Source organism: Rhodotorula paludigena, assembly GCF_050403205.1.
Source record: "Rhodotorula paludigena JCM10292 DNA, Rt_paludigena_JCM10292v1_ctg17, whole genome shotgun sequence".
In the NCBI taxonomy this organism is placed as follows: Eukaryota; Fungi; Basidiomycota; class Microbotryomycetes; order Sporidiobolales; family Sporidiobolaceae; genus Rhodotorula; species Rhodotorula paludigena.
In genome coordinates this window covers 157,225-171,657 of record NW_027481441.1, presented here as the reverse complement: position 1 = coordinate 171,657, position 14,433 = coordinate 157,225, and the positions used below count along the sequence as shown (strand labels likewise).

The 14,433-nt window shown below is 65.0% G+C and overlaps 5 protein-coding genes across 5 annotated transcripts; 2 read left to right on the top strand and 3 right to left on the bottom strand.

The window, feature by feature from the left end:
• Positions 1 to 102: 102 nt before the first annotated feature.
• JCM10292_001678 (uncharacterized protein) lies at positions 103 to 4,098 on the bottom strand (the record flags this gene model as incomplete). Its single annotated transcript, XM_076648630.1, has 9 exons — positions 103 to 419; positions 476 to 782; positions 842 to 862; positions 921 to 1,056; positions 1,113 to 1,346; positions 1,414 to 1,477; positions 1,532 to 1,717; positions 1,775 to 3,524; positions 3,997 to 4,098. The coding sequence occupies 9 exons, from the start codon at positions 4,096 to 4,098 to the stop codon at positions 103 to 105; spliced, it is 3,117 nt and encodes a 1,038-aa protein (XP_076505819.1).
• Positions 4,099 to 4,151: 53 nt separating this feature from the next.
• JCM10292_001677 (PQ-loop repeat-containing protein) lies at positions 4,152 to 5,832 on the bottom strand (the record flags this gene model as incomplete). The annotated part of the gene is made up of 9 exons (XM_076648629.1): positions 4,152 to 4,358; positions 4,421 to 4,527; positions 4,607 to 4,960; positions 5,048 to 5,091; positions 5,153 to 5,229; positions 5,343 to 5,402; positions 5,485 to 5,499; positions 5,557 to 5,615; positions 5,694 to 5,832. 9 exons carry the CDS (start codon positions 5,830 to 5,832, stop codon positions 4,152 to 4,154), a joined length of 1,062 nt encoding a protein of 353 aa, XP_076505818.1.
• Positions 5,833 to 6,148: 316 nt separating this feature from the next.
• JCM10292_001676 (universal stress protein) lies at positions 6,149 to 8,017 on the bottom strand (the record flags this gene model as incomplete). The annotated part of the gene is made up of 6 exons (XM_076648628.1): positions 6,149 to 6,644; positions 6,710 to 6,805; positions 6,886 to 6,938; positions 7,047 to 7,237; positions 7,351 to 7,443; positions 7,552 to 8,017. The coding sequence occupies 6 exons, from the start codon at positions 8,015 to 8,017 to the stop codon at positions 6,149 to 6,151; spliced, it is 1,395 nt and encodes a 464-aa protein (XP_076505817.1).
• Positions 8,018 to 9,072: 1,055 nt separating this feature from the next.
• RPL25 (60S ribosomal protein uL23 RPL25) lies at positions 9,073 to 10,408 on the top strand (the record flags this gene model as incomplete). The annotated part of the gene is made up of 6 exons (XM_076648627.1): positions 9,073 to 9,088; positions 9,261 to 9,292; positions 9,469 to 9,545; positions 9,875 to 10,117; positions 10,259 to 10,328; positions 10,394 to 10,408. The coding sequence occupies 6 exons, from the start codon at positions 9,073 to 9,075 to the stop codon at positions 10,406 to 10,408; spliced, it is 453 nt and encodes a 150-aa protein (XP_076505816.1).
• Positions 10,409 to 11,458: 1,050 nt separating this feature from the next.
• Positions 11,459 to 14,149, top strand: JCM10292_001674 (uncharacterized protein; the record flags this gene model as incomplete). Its single annotated transcript, XM_076648626.1, has 4 exons — positions 11,459 to 13,069; positions 13,131 to 13,219; positions 13,398 to 13,759; positions 13,824 to 14,149. 4 exons carry the CDS (start codon positions 11,459 to 11,461, stop codon positions 14,147 to 14,149), a joined length of 2,388 nt encoding a protein of 795 aa, XP_076505815.1.
• Positions 14,150 to 14,433: the final 284 nt, after the last annotated feature.

Genomic DNA, 14,433 nt, shown 5'->3' with positions numbered 1-14,433 from the left:
CTGCTTTCTACAGCTCGCGGGTCATCTGTTTCACGCTCAGAGACGAACGGAGGTACGACAATGCAGAACGAGTTGGCAAGTACAGATAAGTTGCGGAATGCTCTAAGGCGGTGGTGGTGGATACGGCGGGATCGGGAGGTATACAGACTGGGGTTGCACATGCGGCAGAGGTAGAACTGCGGCATGGGCAACCGGTATGAGGTAGGTCATCTCGGAGGCCGGAACGAGTGCTGCGGGCGCGATTTGCCGCTGCTCGAACGACGGGCCGCTTACTGAAACGGGCGATGCCGAATTGGGCGTGTTGGTCGTGACGGTCGTGCTCTTACGAGTGCGCTTACGCGGCACATTCTGCGGAGGTGGGCCACCCATGTCTTCCTCCGATTCGAGGCGGCGGATGTAGACGGTGAGGGCTGAAGCGTCTACGGTGCGGATGTCTCAGTCACAGCAAGAGATGCATGCGGCAGGGCAGACGTACATTCATCGGGCAGCCAGCGTATGCGAAACCAGTCACGCTGGATGAACGTGTTCCGCAGTTGAAGCGTCTCGAACGTCTCGTAACCGCGTCGCGAGACGCTGGCGTGTTGGCGGCTGTCGTGTCGGAATGGCGAGCCGATGTAGTTGTACGTGAGCGCAGGGAGCGGAGGAAGCGGCGGCGACAGGGATGCGCGCTGGTGATTGAGGAGAGCCAGGTCGGCCTTGACCCGCCGTGTCGTCTCTTCGCCGAGCATCGTCACGGCGTCGAATGCTTGGCCATTGTTCGGCCATGGCATGGCGCAGCAGAACTGCGGTCCAGACTCACTGTCAGCTTGGTCGACGCAGGCAAGCAAAGAACCTCGTTTACCTGCAAGGTGCCGAGGTCAAGCTGCAGGAAGAACAATTAATCAGCCTGATGAATCGACGCAGACGTAGAACGGACCCACATTAGCTTCTGCAATACTGAAGCCGAAGGCGACTCGCTGGGCGGGCGAATCATCGAATGCACGGGCGCTCTCAGCCTTGTTCTTGCCGCGCCTCAGATGCCGCCGGCGCGGAATCGAATACATGCTGGTGAGGTAACTGCGAGTGTGGGCATCAGCACCCGCAAGCGTGGTCTACATTATGAAGGGACATACCGCTTAATGTTCGAGCCCTCTGCCGGCGGATTGCGCAGTAGTTGCGCCAGTTGCGCCCAGTGATCGGTCGAGACTCGCCAGACCTCGTCAAAGTTGCGCGCGAGCCCGTCGCCGGAGAGAAGAAATTCGGGGCGGGCGATGACGGAGAGACGGCAGTTGAAGTAGAGCGCTCGCGAGCGGGCCTCGTAATAGTCGAGTTGCCCAGCTGGAATGTCCGAGACCGGGAGAACCTCACTGTCGCGACCAAGACGACTGTCAGTAGGCAACGCTCTTCGAGTTCTCCGAGCAAGTCGGAACGCACATCGTCACCTCGCCGAGTGCAGGGTTGCGCGCGTGAGAGAGTTGGCAGGTCTTGCGACCTTCGGCTGAGGACAAAAGCGTTAGCTCAATCAACGTAGAGAGTAGTGTTACAAATTCACGGAAGAGCTCCTTGCAGCGCCAGCGCCCCGGCGTAAGCCGGCCACCACCACCTCCGCAGTCCGAGCAGCAGCGAAAGAGGACATCGCAGCGTGCGCAGATGACCTCGACCGTGAAAGCAGAGGCAGCTGCGTCGGACAGCGTCGACGAGATTGACCCGATGCCGCAGAGAAAGCCGCAGACATCGCCTGCGTGCGCACGGGTCAGCCTCGTCCCCGATGCCAAAGAAAGAAGGCGGAACAAACACTTGAGGAGCGAGTCATTCTCTCCGAGATACTGCTCGGACACCAGCGCCTCATCGGCCAGCAAGAGCGACTCGTATCCGTCGCCGCTCATCCCGCTCGATTCCGCTTGGCGGGTGCGAGACTTGTCGTCGTCGCCCTGCTCCTCGCCAAGCTGCAGCGCTTCGAAGCGGTCGATAGCTGCCGAGAGCGTCGCGTCGTAGCTCTTCTGCGGAGCGCTCGCGGCCGCCTGACGGTGGCTCTGCGCTCCGGCGCGAAGCACGCCAGCGTCGCCCTCCTGCAGACCCATGCAGGTCCAGCACGACGCGCCACCGATATCCGCCGACAGCGGTGCGACAGGCAGGGCGCGCGAACCGGCGATGCGTAAGACGTCAAGCGGCGCAGACCCGCCCTCGAGTGCGGCGACGAGCGAGTCGGGGAGAGCGCGAAGGACGAGGCGCGCGAGGGTACGCTGCGAGGGACACGTCGCGCACTGCACCGTAACCTCGAGAGAGTTGATCTCTTTCTGCAAATTGCGGTTGACCTTGCAGCGCGTAGGCATGACCTTGCGCTCGTCGGGCTCGCCGGCCGCGCGGCTCGTCGAGTGCGAGCAAGTCTTGGCGCTGCCGATCTGCGGCACGTCATCGACCCTTCTGGTCGAGTGCACGGTGCTGCCGCGCGCCGGACGATAGGTAAGCGGCGTAGGGAGCGCGTTCTGCATGGCGCGGCGAATTGACGCGTGTGCCACGATTGACGCGACAGGGGCATCATCCGGCGCCTCGACGGGTGCGCCAGCAGGCGCGACAGAGGTATACATCTGCGGTTCGGCGGCATCGTACGCGAAAGGCGGAAATCCGTTGGTTTGGGAAAGCGAAGCAGACGAGGGCCGACTTGTTGAAGGCGGTACCTTCTGCGCTGGCAGGACGAAGACGCTCGCCGTGGACGGTACTGGTTGTTGTGAGGTGCTGACGATCGAGACGGGTGCGGAAAGATGCGACGAGAATGGTTGGGGCGGAAGAAAGTCGAAGCCGGCAGAAGGCGCTTCCTGAGGGAGAGGTGCAGGATGCTGAGAGAGGTAGAGCGAGTTTGAAAGCTGGTTGTAGGTGCCGTGAATGCCAGTCGAGTCGGCTGGCGCGTACGGAGTCGTCGAAACCATCGGTAGGCGAGGATGGAAGTTCCCTGACGGGACGCCGCTCGCCAGGATGCTGTACTGCGCCCCGCTCTGCGGGGTTATGACGCTCTGATAGATGGGCTGAGGCGCGTGAGCGGCCTGAAAGGATACATCGGTAAAGTGGGCGGGAGGAGTGGGGAAAGATGTGTCGAGACGGGCGGGTGCGGGCTCGTAGCGCCTCTTCTGCCATGCCCTACTCCCAGGATCATAGTCTTCGGAGCCGTAGGCTGGCGTGAGCGGCTGCGCGGGCTGAACATATCGGTGGGTAGGGCGTGTCGACGGATGGGACGGGCGGGAAGCGGCGGCGCGAGCGGGAGGATGAGCGGCATAGAGGAGCGGAACAGTCTCGAGCTGCTGGCCCGGCGCAGCCTGCGCATACGCAAGTTGTGCGTAGCCCTGTTGCACAGGCTCGACGGGCTCCCAACCGGCGTAAACGGCCTGGGAAGGACGGGCCCCTGCTACGGGATGACCGTAGACGGCTCCCTGCCGCTCGGCAGTGCCGCTCGGATGTCTTGATTGACCATGCGGGTCCGGCACTGCGTTAAGCTCGCCCGACAGCGTCTCGGGACCGGGCCACAGATGCGCCGACGTCGACGCAAAGGCCTGCAGACAAGCCGCAAGCTTGTCAGGCAAGCTGCTCTGGCCGCACACAGCGAAATCACCGCACCTGCTGCTGCTCGTGCGCGTACCAGCTCGATCGCCCGTTCCCGCCTGCACGACTTTCCCCACCGCCGTGTGCAGAGTGGGACTGCACGTTGACCGCTGCCGGGCTCAGAGACGCCCGGGCCGTGCGTGCACAGCAGAGGCGCAGCGAGCAGAGGTTTCAGAAGCGAGCTGAGCGAGCAAGAAAGATCCCAGCGAGCGAGCGTCTGGCAAAACGAGTCTGGCGATGGGGATACGGAGAGCAAAGGGGAGCAAATTGCTGCGATGAGGGGGATCTGCAGGGCCCGAGATGCGGAGATGAAGGGCCTCGATGCAGCGATGAAGAAGTCTCAGCGCTCTCCGCCATGCGAGCTTTCGCGAAGGGCCGAACCACGACCGGCAAAGTTGCCGAAACACTCTGAAAACGCGGGACTGGGGCGAAAAGCTTCGAGCAGGTGGCCTTGCGGAGCGCTTCTAGTGCAGAAGAACCCTTGAGAGACTCCGGAACTACGATATCGCGCTTCCGTATGCCCATGGAGCCTCCAGAGTTGCAGCCCACCAGTGTTCGCTCGCCCGTCTAGCTTGTCATCACGCCTCGTCCTCGTCGTCGACTGCGCTCTCGTCGTCGGCAAAGATGGGTTGCCGCGCCGCCTCAGCTTCGAGTCTGCGCTCTTTGGCGTAGGCAATGAACTGGCCGAGCACGACGAGGTCGAGGAAAATCGTTCCTCCGCTCCCGAGGAGCCAGGGCGCATTGACGAGCAGGTGTTGCGGCGACGTGCTCGTAAGGAGAATCGACTGCACAAATGCCCATGAGTGACTCTGAGTATCGCTTCACTGCTTTTATGGTCAAGACTCACCGCGACGTAGGTCGTGTTGCCGCAGACCGCGAAGGCAAACATGAGAAGTGAGAGCCCCGCACACTTGGTCTTGCGGTTCAGCGCAAGCTGAGGCAGACGCGAGCCGACTGCAGAACGGGCAAAGCGTGAGTGTCGTTGCAGCCAGACGAAGCTGAAACCCAACCAGCGGGCGAGCGAGCCACTCACGGTAGAGGAACGCGCTGATCCACCCGACGACCTGGGCCGTCGTATCCCAAACCTCCTCAACACGGCCCTTCTGCGCCGCCTTGACGTTGACGAACCACGCGACGATTCCGACGACCACGATCAGGACGAACCCTCCGGCGTACGAGAGGATGTTGCGCGCGCGCTGCAGCGCAGGCGAGAGGGGCGCATCGGCGGGTGCGTGCGCCGAGAAGGACGAGAGGAGGGGCGATTGTTCCGAAGCAACCGCAGTCGCGGGTGCCGAGGTCGAGCCGTTGAGCTCGGGAGGGGCGAGACCGTCGGAGAGGGCGACAGGCTGGTACAACTCCGGGTGCAGGCGGCGCTTGCGGCGGTAGTCTGTGAAATCATACGAAGACATGCAGTCAGCACGCTGAAAGAGGTCACAAGCGAGTGCTGGCACGAAGCGAGATTCGCAGAACGCACAGAACACCTGGAAGATGAGAATCACGTCGCACACGGTGTAGTAGCTAGAGCATGACATTCGAGTCAATTTTCGTGCTTAGACATTAGCGAGAGAGAGAGACACACAGCGCGAGGATGATGACGGTGGGGATCAACCCTTGCCAGACCGAGCCGAGCAGGTTTGTAATGTCGCCCGTGAGCCACTGCCGGATAAGACGCGTCAGTTCTCGGTTTAATGAGCTCCATGCCGATGCAGTGCTCTCGCAGTGAGAGGCGGCCAGCACAGGAGAAGGTCCGACCTGCGACGGGGACTCACGATGGCGAGGAAGAGGAGCGAGAGCGACTCTCCACTCTGCTCCTTGTAGCACAGCAAAATCTGATCGATGGACCTGTCGGTCAGAAAGGAGAACCCCGACAAAGGTCATTCAAGCCGTCCTCGACAGCGGAGAGGAACTGACGGGATCGGTGTACACCTGCGAGCCAATCCAAGGTCAGCGCACTTCGAGCTCACGGTGTGAGGACAGACGTACTAGGATCCACGACGCTATGCTCGCCCAGCCCATCGCTGCCGCCAGTCGCTGGTGTCCATCTGCGCAAGGTTCCGGAGTCAATCCTCTCGCCTCCGTAGCGTCCGCTCCTGGCGAGCAGACTTCGCTTCAGTACGCACCATACACCCTCTGCGGCGGGTCGTGCGGCCCTGGTGGTCCCGGGGGCGGTAGTGCAGCCGCCTCGACGGATGCGAGCGGAGAGGCCGATGAGAGCGACGCGGCCACGACGACGAGCGCGAGCGCAGCGAGGGCCAGCATGCGGGGCCTGGGCATTGTTCGTGCCATCACGAGTAAAAGCAAGAGACTGCTCGGGAGCGCAGCGGGAAAAGGGAGGGCGCGGGGTCGACCCGCCTTCTCGGTTTCCTCGCCAAAGTCCTTCCGCTTCGCCCGCTCAACCCCGGTTCTCTCCCGTCGTGCGGCGCGTGAAGGCGAAGGTGAGATGTGCAAGAGAGCGGGGACAATAGAGGCTACAAGAGAACGGCGTGCACTGAATACAGCCCGGGACAAACGAATACCAAACGAACACACAATCATCGCATTGAGGGCACGAAGGCGTGCCCATCCTTCTGCGTCTTTACGAGAACGTGCCAAACTTCTTGAGCGCCTTGCTCTTGTCCTTCTTCTTGCCGTCGCCGCTCTTGGTCCCAAACCCGAAAGCGACTCGCAGCCCGCTTCCGACGCCTCCGCCGCTCTTCCCGCCCGCGCCGGACTGCCGCGGCGACTGGGCGCCCGACACGGGCGAGTCGACGGGCGACTCGGCCGCCGCATTACCGCCGCCGCCGTTCTTGCCCGGCGCGTGCCCCGCCTCGGGCGCCGTCAGCGTCCGCTCGAGCGGCGCGCCATCGGCAGCGGACGCGGCGCTCGGTTGCAGCCCCGCCTTGGCGCCGTTGGGGCCCGAGGCGGGCTGCGTCGAGATGCGCGGGAGGAGCGCGCGGCGCTCTTCCTCGGTGAGGAGCGAGACGTAGGACCGCCCGCGCTTCGAGTCTTGCATGCGCCGCTCGAGGCCTTCGCGCACTTTGTCGTCTGGACGGACGACGACGACGGGGACGGGGGAACGCGCGACGGCCCAGCTGTGGCATGAACGAGCGTCAGTTGAACGATGAAGGGGGCGCAGAGGAGAGCGAGGTGAACGAACCGAGAGATGGAACCCATGAAGGCAGACTTGAACAGCGAGTCGGGCCGGCCGCGGGTACCAACGATGAGCGAGTCGGGCTTGTAGATCTCGATCATACTGCGTCGTCATGCGGGGGCAGACAGCCAGGATGAAGATCAGTACACGCTTCTCGTCGCGACCGCGTGAGCGAGACGCACCGGTGAATCGTCTCTTCTATCGGGCCGATGGCGAACTCCACAATCAGAGAGATCTGCGGTCAGTCGGTGAAGGAGTGAGTACCGGATTCACGAGAACGGCAGAGCAAAGGCTGGAGCGCGGCGTCGAGCCGTGCTCATCGTGTGCGAATCCCAACACGCACCTGCTTGACCTCGCCATTCTTGCGCATGAGGTACTCGAGCACGCCCTCTGCCTCGTCGCGCGCCTCCTCCATGCTCGCCTTCCACGCCTGGTGCGCCGACGACCCGGGCTCGATCACGCGCAGGACGACAACCTCGTCGTTGTCCTCGAGGAAGGACGACAGGAGCCAGTCGGTCGCGTTGACCGAGTATTCTGCAGGCACGAGTCGTCTCGTGAGCATCTAGCCGAACGCGAGGCGTACAAAGCGGAAGCGAGACTGCGAGGTCTAGCAAGGACGCTCGAGGCGACCGAACGGCCTGACGCACCGTTGAGGTCGGTCGCAACGAGGAAAGTGCGGCTCCACCGTGTCCGACAGTACTCTGACGACTTTGCCGACAGCGTGAACGAGTAGGTGACGCCTGACGTTGGTCAAAGCGGACAAGTGTGGCAGCAAGCGGGGCGACAGCAGCGGGATAACCGTCAGTTCCGAGTCCTGCACGGCTCGAGCGGCGGGGTAAGGAGCGCACCTGTCCCTCCGCCCGTTGTCTTTGTTTTCCCCTCGAGTTCCCTCCCCGCCTCGAACGAATCAAACGCGACCCTCCGCCTGTACTGCGGCCCGGCCGCTCCTCCCACCGCCGTCGGCGCTACGCTGCTCGCCGGTGTGCTCGCGCGCGTCTCGCGACTGCTCGTGCTCGGCCTCCCCGCAAGCGTGTCCGCATCGGACGTGCCGGTCGCGCGGCTGTCCGCGAGGGACAACTCGCTCACGCTGCCCTCGACCCCCGCACCGGTGCGCGCGCGCCCGCGCTCGTGCTGCTCGGCCGGGTGCTGCCGCTGCTTGAGGATGCCCTGCCGCGCGCCGCCGCTGCCGCCGGGCGGAGAGCCGACGGGGCTGAGGAGCGGCGAGCCGCCGGGCGAGGAGAGTGGGGAGACGGGCCCGCTACGCCCGCGCGAGGAGGAGCGGCGCCGGTCAATGAGGGGCCGCGGGGCCGACATGGTGCGGCTTTCGTGGCTGGGACTGGCTCGCTTCAAGGGGAGGTGGAAGGGGGGCGAGCGAGACGCCTGCCGATGACGAGGGGACGAGGGGGAGGACAGGCGCGAGAGCGGGCGTGCTCAGGGCGTGTAGCGTGTGCAGTAGCGCGAGAATGCAAGGCACGCAGCTCGCAGGTTCTGCGCTGGAAGAGAGCAAAGCGGGCGGAGCGAGCCGCCGTTCGGGCTTGCCTCCTTCCGCGACGCTGCCAAGACCCGCCGCGTCCTCTTCCTTTCGCTCTTTTCTGTGTGCTGCTGCATTCTAGCCTTTTGACATGCTCTGACAGGGTGCTTGCAACCGACGAACGCGAGAAATGGCCGCAGACTACCCATCTCACTCCGTCCGTAGCCTACGATAACGCTCAATAGCATCGCATCACTCGCTCGGCATGCTGGACGGTTCATGCAGCCATGCCTCAGTGCTCTGCCGTTTATGTGAGGATGTTCGCAGGACCCGCTCATCAGGTATTGTCGACGTGAGAGGCCCGGTCTTGCTCCATGAAATCGTCTGCCGCGCCACACTGGTTCGTGTCGCATCGTGCGGAACACAGTCGCCAGCCATGTGTGCAATCATCGCAGCAGCATCTAGATGGAGCACACAGTCACCACTCACGGGCGTAGATGCTGCAAATCCTCGAAGGAGCAGCAGGGACAGCGAGCAGTGAGGCAGGGCGGCAGCGAGCGAAGCAGCAGGCGGTCGGCAGAGAAGCACAGAACTGTGACGGAGAGGGCCAGATGGCAAGGCACAGCAGCTTGGAACCACATGCAGGATGCTCTGGTGGGTGCACGAGCGCATGCTGCAGAGAGGAAGCATCCGAGTGCAGGCGCTGAGGGCAGATGCGAGAGCAGTCAAGTGCAGAGTGGAAGTCAGCGCAGGCAAGTACTAGCTCGAGTTGCGTGGGAGGGAGAGCGAGAGCGAGAGAGACGCGGTCGCGCTCGGAGGCGGTTCGAGGCGAGGCGAGGCGAGCGTTGGCGGGTGCTTGTGTTTCCTCTGGCTCACCTCGTCTGATCCCCGCGGAACAATGTCGACCGGAAAGGGTCAGCCGCACACTCGCCCGCCCAGCCCACGCGGACCCGCGCTGACCGTCCTCCCCCCCTTGCCCGTCCCCGTCCTCCCGCCCCGTCGCCGACTTTTTGGACCCCCCCGTCCCTCCCCCTCGCCCGCTCCCTCCCGCCCTGCTGGACCGCCTGCCCATGTCCCCACACACAGCTGCTGCTAAGCCGCAGGACGTCAAGGCCAAGGTGCGCCCGCTGAGCTCGAGACGCGCGAGCCATTGCGCTCCAGACTGGGCAACGAGGAGACGGTGGTCGCGCCGGCGCACCAGGGCGCTGCAGGGCGGACAAACGAGGGCAGGAGGGAACAGCACTGTTGGCGACAGTAGAGGGCACGGTGGCTGACGCTCTCGCTTCGCGTGCAGGCGGCCAAGAAGGCGGCCCTCAAGGGCACGTCGGCGACGGCCCTCAAGAAGGTCCGCCACTCGGTCACCTTCCACCGGTGCGTCCCCTTCGCCTGCACGTTTAGAGCCTGTGGCGCTCGCGGAGCGCGGAAGAGGCGACGCGAGGCCGTGTTGCCGCCGAGCGGATCGAGCTGACCGCGTTGCTCCCTGCCGCTCTCCGCCTCGCCTGCACCTGCACGAACTCGCTGCACGCGCCTGTCTGCATCTCACCAACTCGCACGACCACGCTGCGCCTCGACCTGCCCCGCGCGCGACGCCTCGACGCCCACCTCGACCTGCCCCTCGCCCCTCCTGCCGTCCCTGCACCTTGCACCGCCCTCTCTCTCTCCGGATGACCCTGCCCGGCTCGATGCGCCCTCTCGCACAGCCCCAAGACCCTCGCGCTCCCGCGTGCGCCCAAGTACCAGCGCAAGGCCGTCGCGTCGCTCCCGCGCATGGATGCGTACCGCACGATTGTGCACCCGCTCAACACCGAGTCGGCGATGAAGAAGATCGAGGACCACAACACGCTCGTCTTCATCGTCGACGTCAAGGCCAACAAGCGCCAGATCAAGGAGGCCGTCAAGAAGCTGTACGACGTCAAGGCCCTCAAGATCAACACCCTCATCCGGTGCGTCCACCGTGCTCCGGCCGTGCTGCCCGCGGCTGGGCTCTCTCGGCAGTGTGCTCTCGTCTGAGTGCAACGCGTCGAGAGTCGAGAGCCTTTTGCGATGGACTACCCGCTGACCCTCCCGTTCGCACGCGCACGCAGCCCCGACGGCCGGAAGAAGGCGTTCGTTCGCTTGGAGGCGGATGTCGACGCCCTCGACATTGCCAACAAGGTATGTTTCTCCTGCTCTCGAGCGGTCCCTCGAGGCAAGAGGTACTGACTGCGCGGTGCTCGCAGATCGGCTTCATCTAAGCGCGCCGGTTCCGCGGGCTCGGGTTAGCGTGGAATGGAGCTCTTTCTGTGACTTGCGGGCGTGGCCTCCTGTGCGAGCGTTGTGCAGCGCGAGAGAGAGAGCGAGAGAGAGAGGGCGTGGGGCACGGTGTTGTATTTCGCGGCAATACGCTCGAATACAAAACGAGCTCGGAGACTGCAAACCGATCCGAGGCGGGCGGAGCGAAAGAAAGCGCTCCGATTGCGCCGCCCTCGCCGCCCCCTCGCTCACCCTGCCAGTCCAGACGAACTCGCACGGTGCCCGGCAGACCCACCGCTCGCGTCCGCGCCGCCCAGAACCCGCCCATCCGCCCTGCAGAGCGCCAGAGGCCGAATCCTCGCACTCCGAATCCGCGTCGACGCCTTTTCTCGCCCGCGCTCACCGCGTGACCGACTCGCCCGCTCCACCAGACGGCAGAACCCGGTCGTGTGCACCTAGCGAGGTTCGTCTCGGATCCGCTCGTGCCGTGCTGCGGGTGCCAGACCCGTCTCCGAGCGCGTCCTCGCACCGGCTGCGTGCCTCGCTCTCGTCGCTCTCTCGCGGGAGTTTCTTGGTTGTTGGGCGGTGCACAGGGTCGCTCTCATTGCAGCAGGGCCCGCACGAGCGCGCTGAGTGGGCGGAGGCATGCGCGAGGGGATATCGCGGCTGACGTCGTCGAGGCAAGCGCCGGTCGCGCTCTCCGCTCCTGCGGGTGCTCGGGCGTGCATTGCGGGGTACTACAGTGGGCTCGAGTGCTCTGACGGGGCTTCACGCGGCGCAGAGGGGGTTGGCGGGAGGTGCCGCGCCGAGCCGGGGGGGGCGATGCAGGCCGCCGTGCTGACCCAAGCAGAGCCTCGCCCTCGGCGGAGGGACGCGCAGCCCGTGCTGACGCTCCTCTTGCTCTGTGCACACAGACAGAGCACTAGAAGCATCTGCAGTAGCCCCAGTCAGCACACCCCCGAAGGACGGGCACCGCAGCCCCTTGTTTCCGTCCCTTCTCCTCTCCGCATCACTTCGCACCGCCACTCTCTCCACCCCTTCTTTCCGGAGCCATGACGTCCACCGCCCCCGACTCCCCCGCCGCTCCGCCAGAAAGTACCGCCGACGCGCCCGACGAAGCGCAATCCCACCGCGCCCCGCCGCTCTCGTCTCTCCCCTCGTACCTCTCGTCGTCCGCCTCGGGCACCGACACGCCCTCGACCGTCCCCGCCACCCCGGCTCTCTCGTCGCACGACTCGAGCGCCTTCCCCTCGATCCCGCCGACGCCGTCCGAGTTCAGCGGCGCTCCGGGGCAGGGGTTCGTCCCCAACCCGGACCTCGCGCTCGACTCGCCTGACATCTCGCACGGGTTTGCCGGGCTCAGCCTCGCGAGTACCGCGGGCGGCTCCGGCACGGGCACGGGCACGGGCACGGGCACGGGCGCGAGCACGCCGCTCGACGGGCCCAGCGTGCGCATCACGGGCGCCGGCTCGCAGGCGCACCACGCCCCCGCGGCGGCGCTCGCGCAGAGCGGCCAGGTCCCTGCTGGCGGGGACGGGCACGCCGCCGCGGTCGAGTCGGTCCTCAAGCGCACGTCGGCGGGGCAGCAGGCGCTCCAGGAGGGCGCGCTACCCGCTTCCAAGGCGCTCGCGGCCGTGCCGCTCCCTGGTCCGGCGCCCGTCACGCCTGCGAGCGAGACGGGCCCAGGCGGAGCGGCAGCGCCGACGACGCCCAACCTCGTGCAGAGCACGGTCGCGACGCCGGGGGACAGCCGCGTCGGAACGCCCTCTGGCTCGGTCAAGCGTGAAGGGGCCCAGCAGGCGCCGAAGGACAAGGAGGGCAACCTCATGCCCCCGCCTGCGCCGTCATCCGGCGCCGCTCAGCAGCAGCAGCAGCAGCGCAGGCCGAACATGGATGGCCGCGTTGCAGGCGGCTCGAGCGAGCTGCACGCGCCCGCGCCCAAGAAGAGCGTCTTTGGCAAGCTCTTTGGCGACAAGAACGCCAGCTCGGTCTCGGTCGCGAGCACGAGCGGCGCGGGCGGCGAGGCGATGGACCGGAGCGCGGGCGCGAGCCGCGATGGCGCAGGCTCGCCGCCTGCGGGGTCGGCGGCGGGAGGGAGTGCGCCGCCGCTCGCGCGGAGACCGAGCGGCGGGGCGGGCGCGCTGTTCAAGTCGCACCACAAGGGCGACGACGCGGGGGCCAAGAAGGAGGAGAAGGAGCGCGAGAAGCGCGAAAAGGCCGAGCGCAAGGAGCGCGAGAAGCGCGAGAAGGAGGAGCGCAAGGAGCGCGCGCGCTCGGCGAGCCGCCAGCGCACGCCGTCGCAGACGGGGCGCGCGCGCAGCGACTCGCACGGGAACCATCACAAGGACCACCACCGCGACGACGACGCCGCGAGCCACAAGGACAAGAGCGAGAACGGCGTCATGGATTTCATGCGCATCAAGGTGCAGCGCAAGACGAGCGTCACGAGCCGCAAGTCGGACGACGGCCGCAGCGAGCACGGCGCGGCCGAGAGCGCCTACTCGGCAAAGGACGATGCGCGCTCGCGCGGCGGCCAGAGCATCGCGTCTCTCACCAAGAAGTACGGCATATGCGACAAGGTCATCGTCGGCAAGGGCGCCACCGCCGTCGTCCGCCTCGCGCACAAGTGGGACCGCAGCACCGAGAAGCTCTACGCCGTCAAGGTGCGTCTGCACCCTCGTTTTTCTCGATGTTGCGTGCTAACCTCGTGTCGTCGATCTATAGGAGTTCCGCAAACGCCGCAAGAACGAGACGGAGAAGGAATACGTCAAAAAACTCACTAGTGAGTTTTGCATCAGCTCTACGCTGCACCAGTAAGAAATCTCTTCTCTCTCTTCTCTCCTTTGTTTGGACAGTTACTGACTCGCTTGCTTGCCTGTGCTCTCTAATGTCCGCTCTCGATTCTCATCGCTGCCACCGCCGCTCTCGCCGTCGTCGCGTGGTCACCGCCATCCTTCACCGCCACTCTCGCTACCGGGTGCGCTCTTATAGCCACAACATCGTCGAGACAGTTGACCTCGTCCAGGACGAGCAGCAGCGGTGGTGCGAGGTGATGGAGTACTGTCCCGGAGGCGACCTCTACGCGGTCATCAAGAAGGGCGAGCTCGGGACGGCCGAGATCAACAGCTACTTCAAGCAGATCCTGGCCGGCATTGCGTACCTGCACTCGATGGGCGTCGCGCACCGCGACATCAAGCCGGAGAACTTGCTCCTCGATAACAAGGGTCACATCAAGATTACCGACTTTGGCGTGTCGGACGTCTTCCGCATGTGCTGGGAGAAGACGACGCACTTGTCCAAGGGTTTGTGCGGGTCGGAACCCTACATCGCACCTGAGCAATATGAGCAGAAAGGTATAGGGCCCACATAACATCCCGAAGTCATGCGGAAAACTGATGTCCGTTTCCGTGCGCGCAGAATACGACGCCCGCCTGGTCGACGTGTGGGCGGCGGCCATCGTCTACTACTGCATGACGTTCTGCGAGCTCCCCTGGCGCGTCGCCAAGCTGTCCGACCCCTCGTTCGGCCCGTACGCCCAGCTGTACAAGTCCTCGTCGTCAACTCCGCCGCCGCTCTCCAACCTCGTCCCTCGCGAGTGTCGCGCCATCGTGCGCCGCATGCTCGACCCGGATCCCAAGACGCGCGTCACGACCGAGGAGGTGCTCCGCGACGGCTGGTTCGACTCGATCAAGGTCATGCCGCCGATCGGCGACATCCTCCCGCCCAAGCCTACCGTCCCCTAGCACGTGCTCACACCCTCGCCAGTGCCCCGCTCGATACCCCACCCCTGCATCCGCATTCCCCCCGTTCCCTGCCCCTCGTTGTGTGCGTGATCGTCGCTGTGCTCTCCGCCTAATGTCGTGCTTCCATGTATGTACGGGCTTCCTTTCGTCTCTCTCTCGCTTACCCGAGACGATCCCAGCGCGTTCCGTCTGTAGCGCGCTCTGTGTCATACTAGACATGCTGATCGAGGTCGGTGGTCGTGAGTGACCATAGCAAGCGAACGAATTGTGCAAGCGGCGACCAG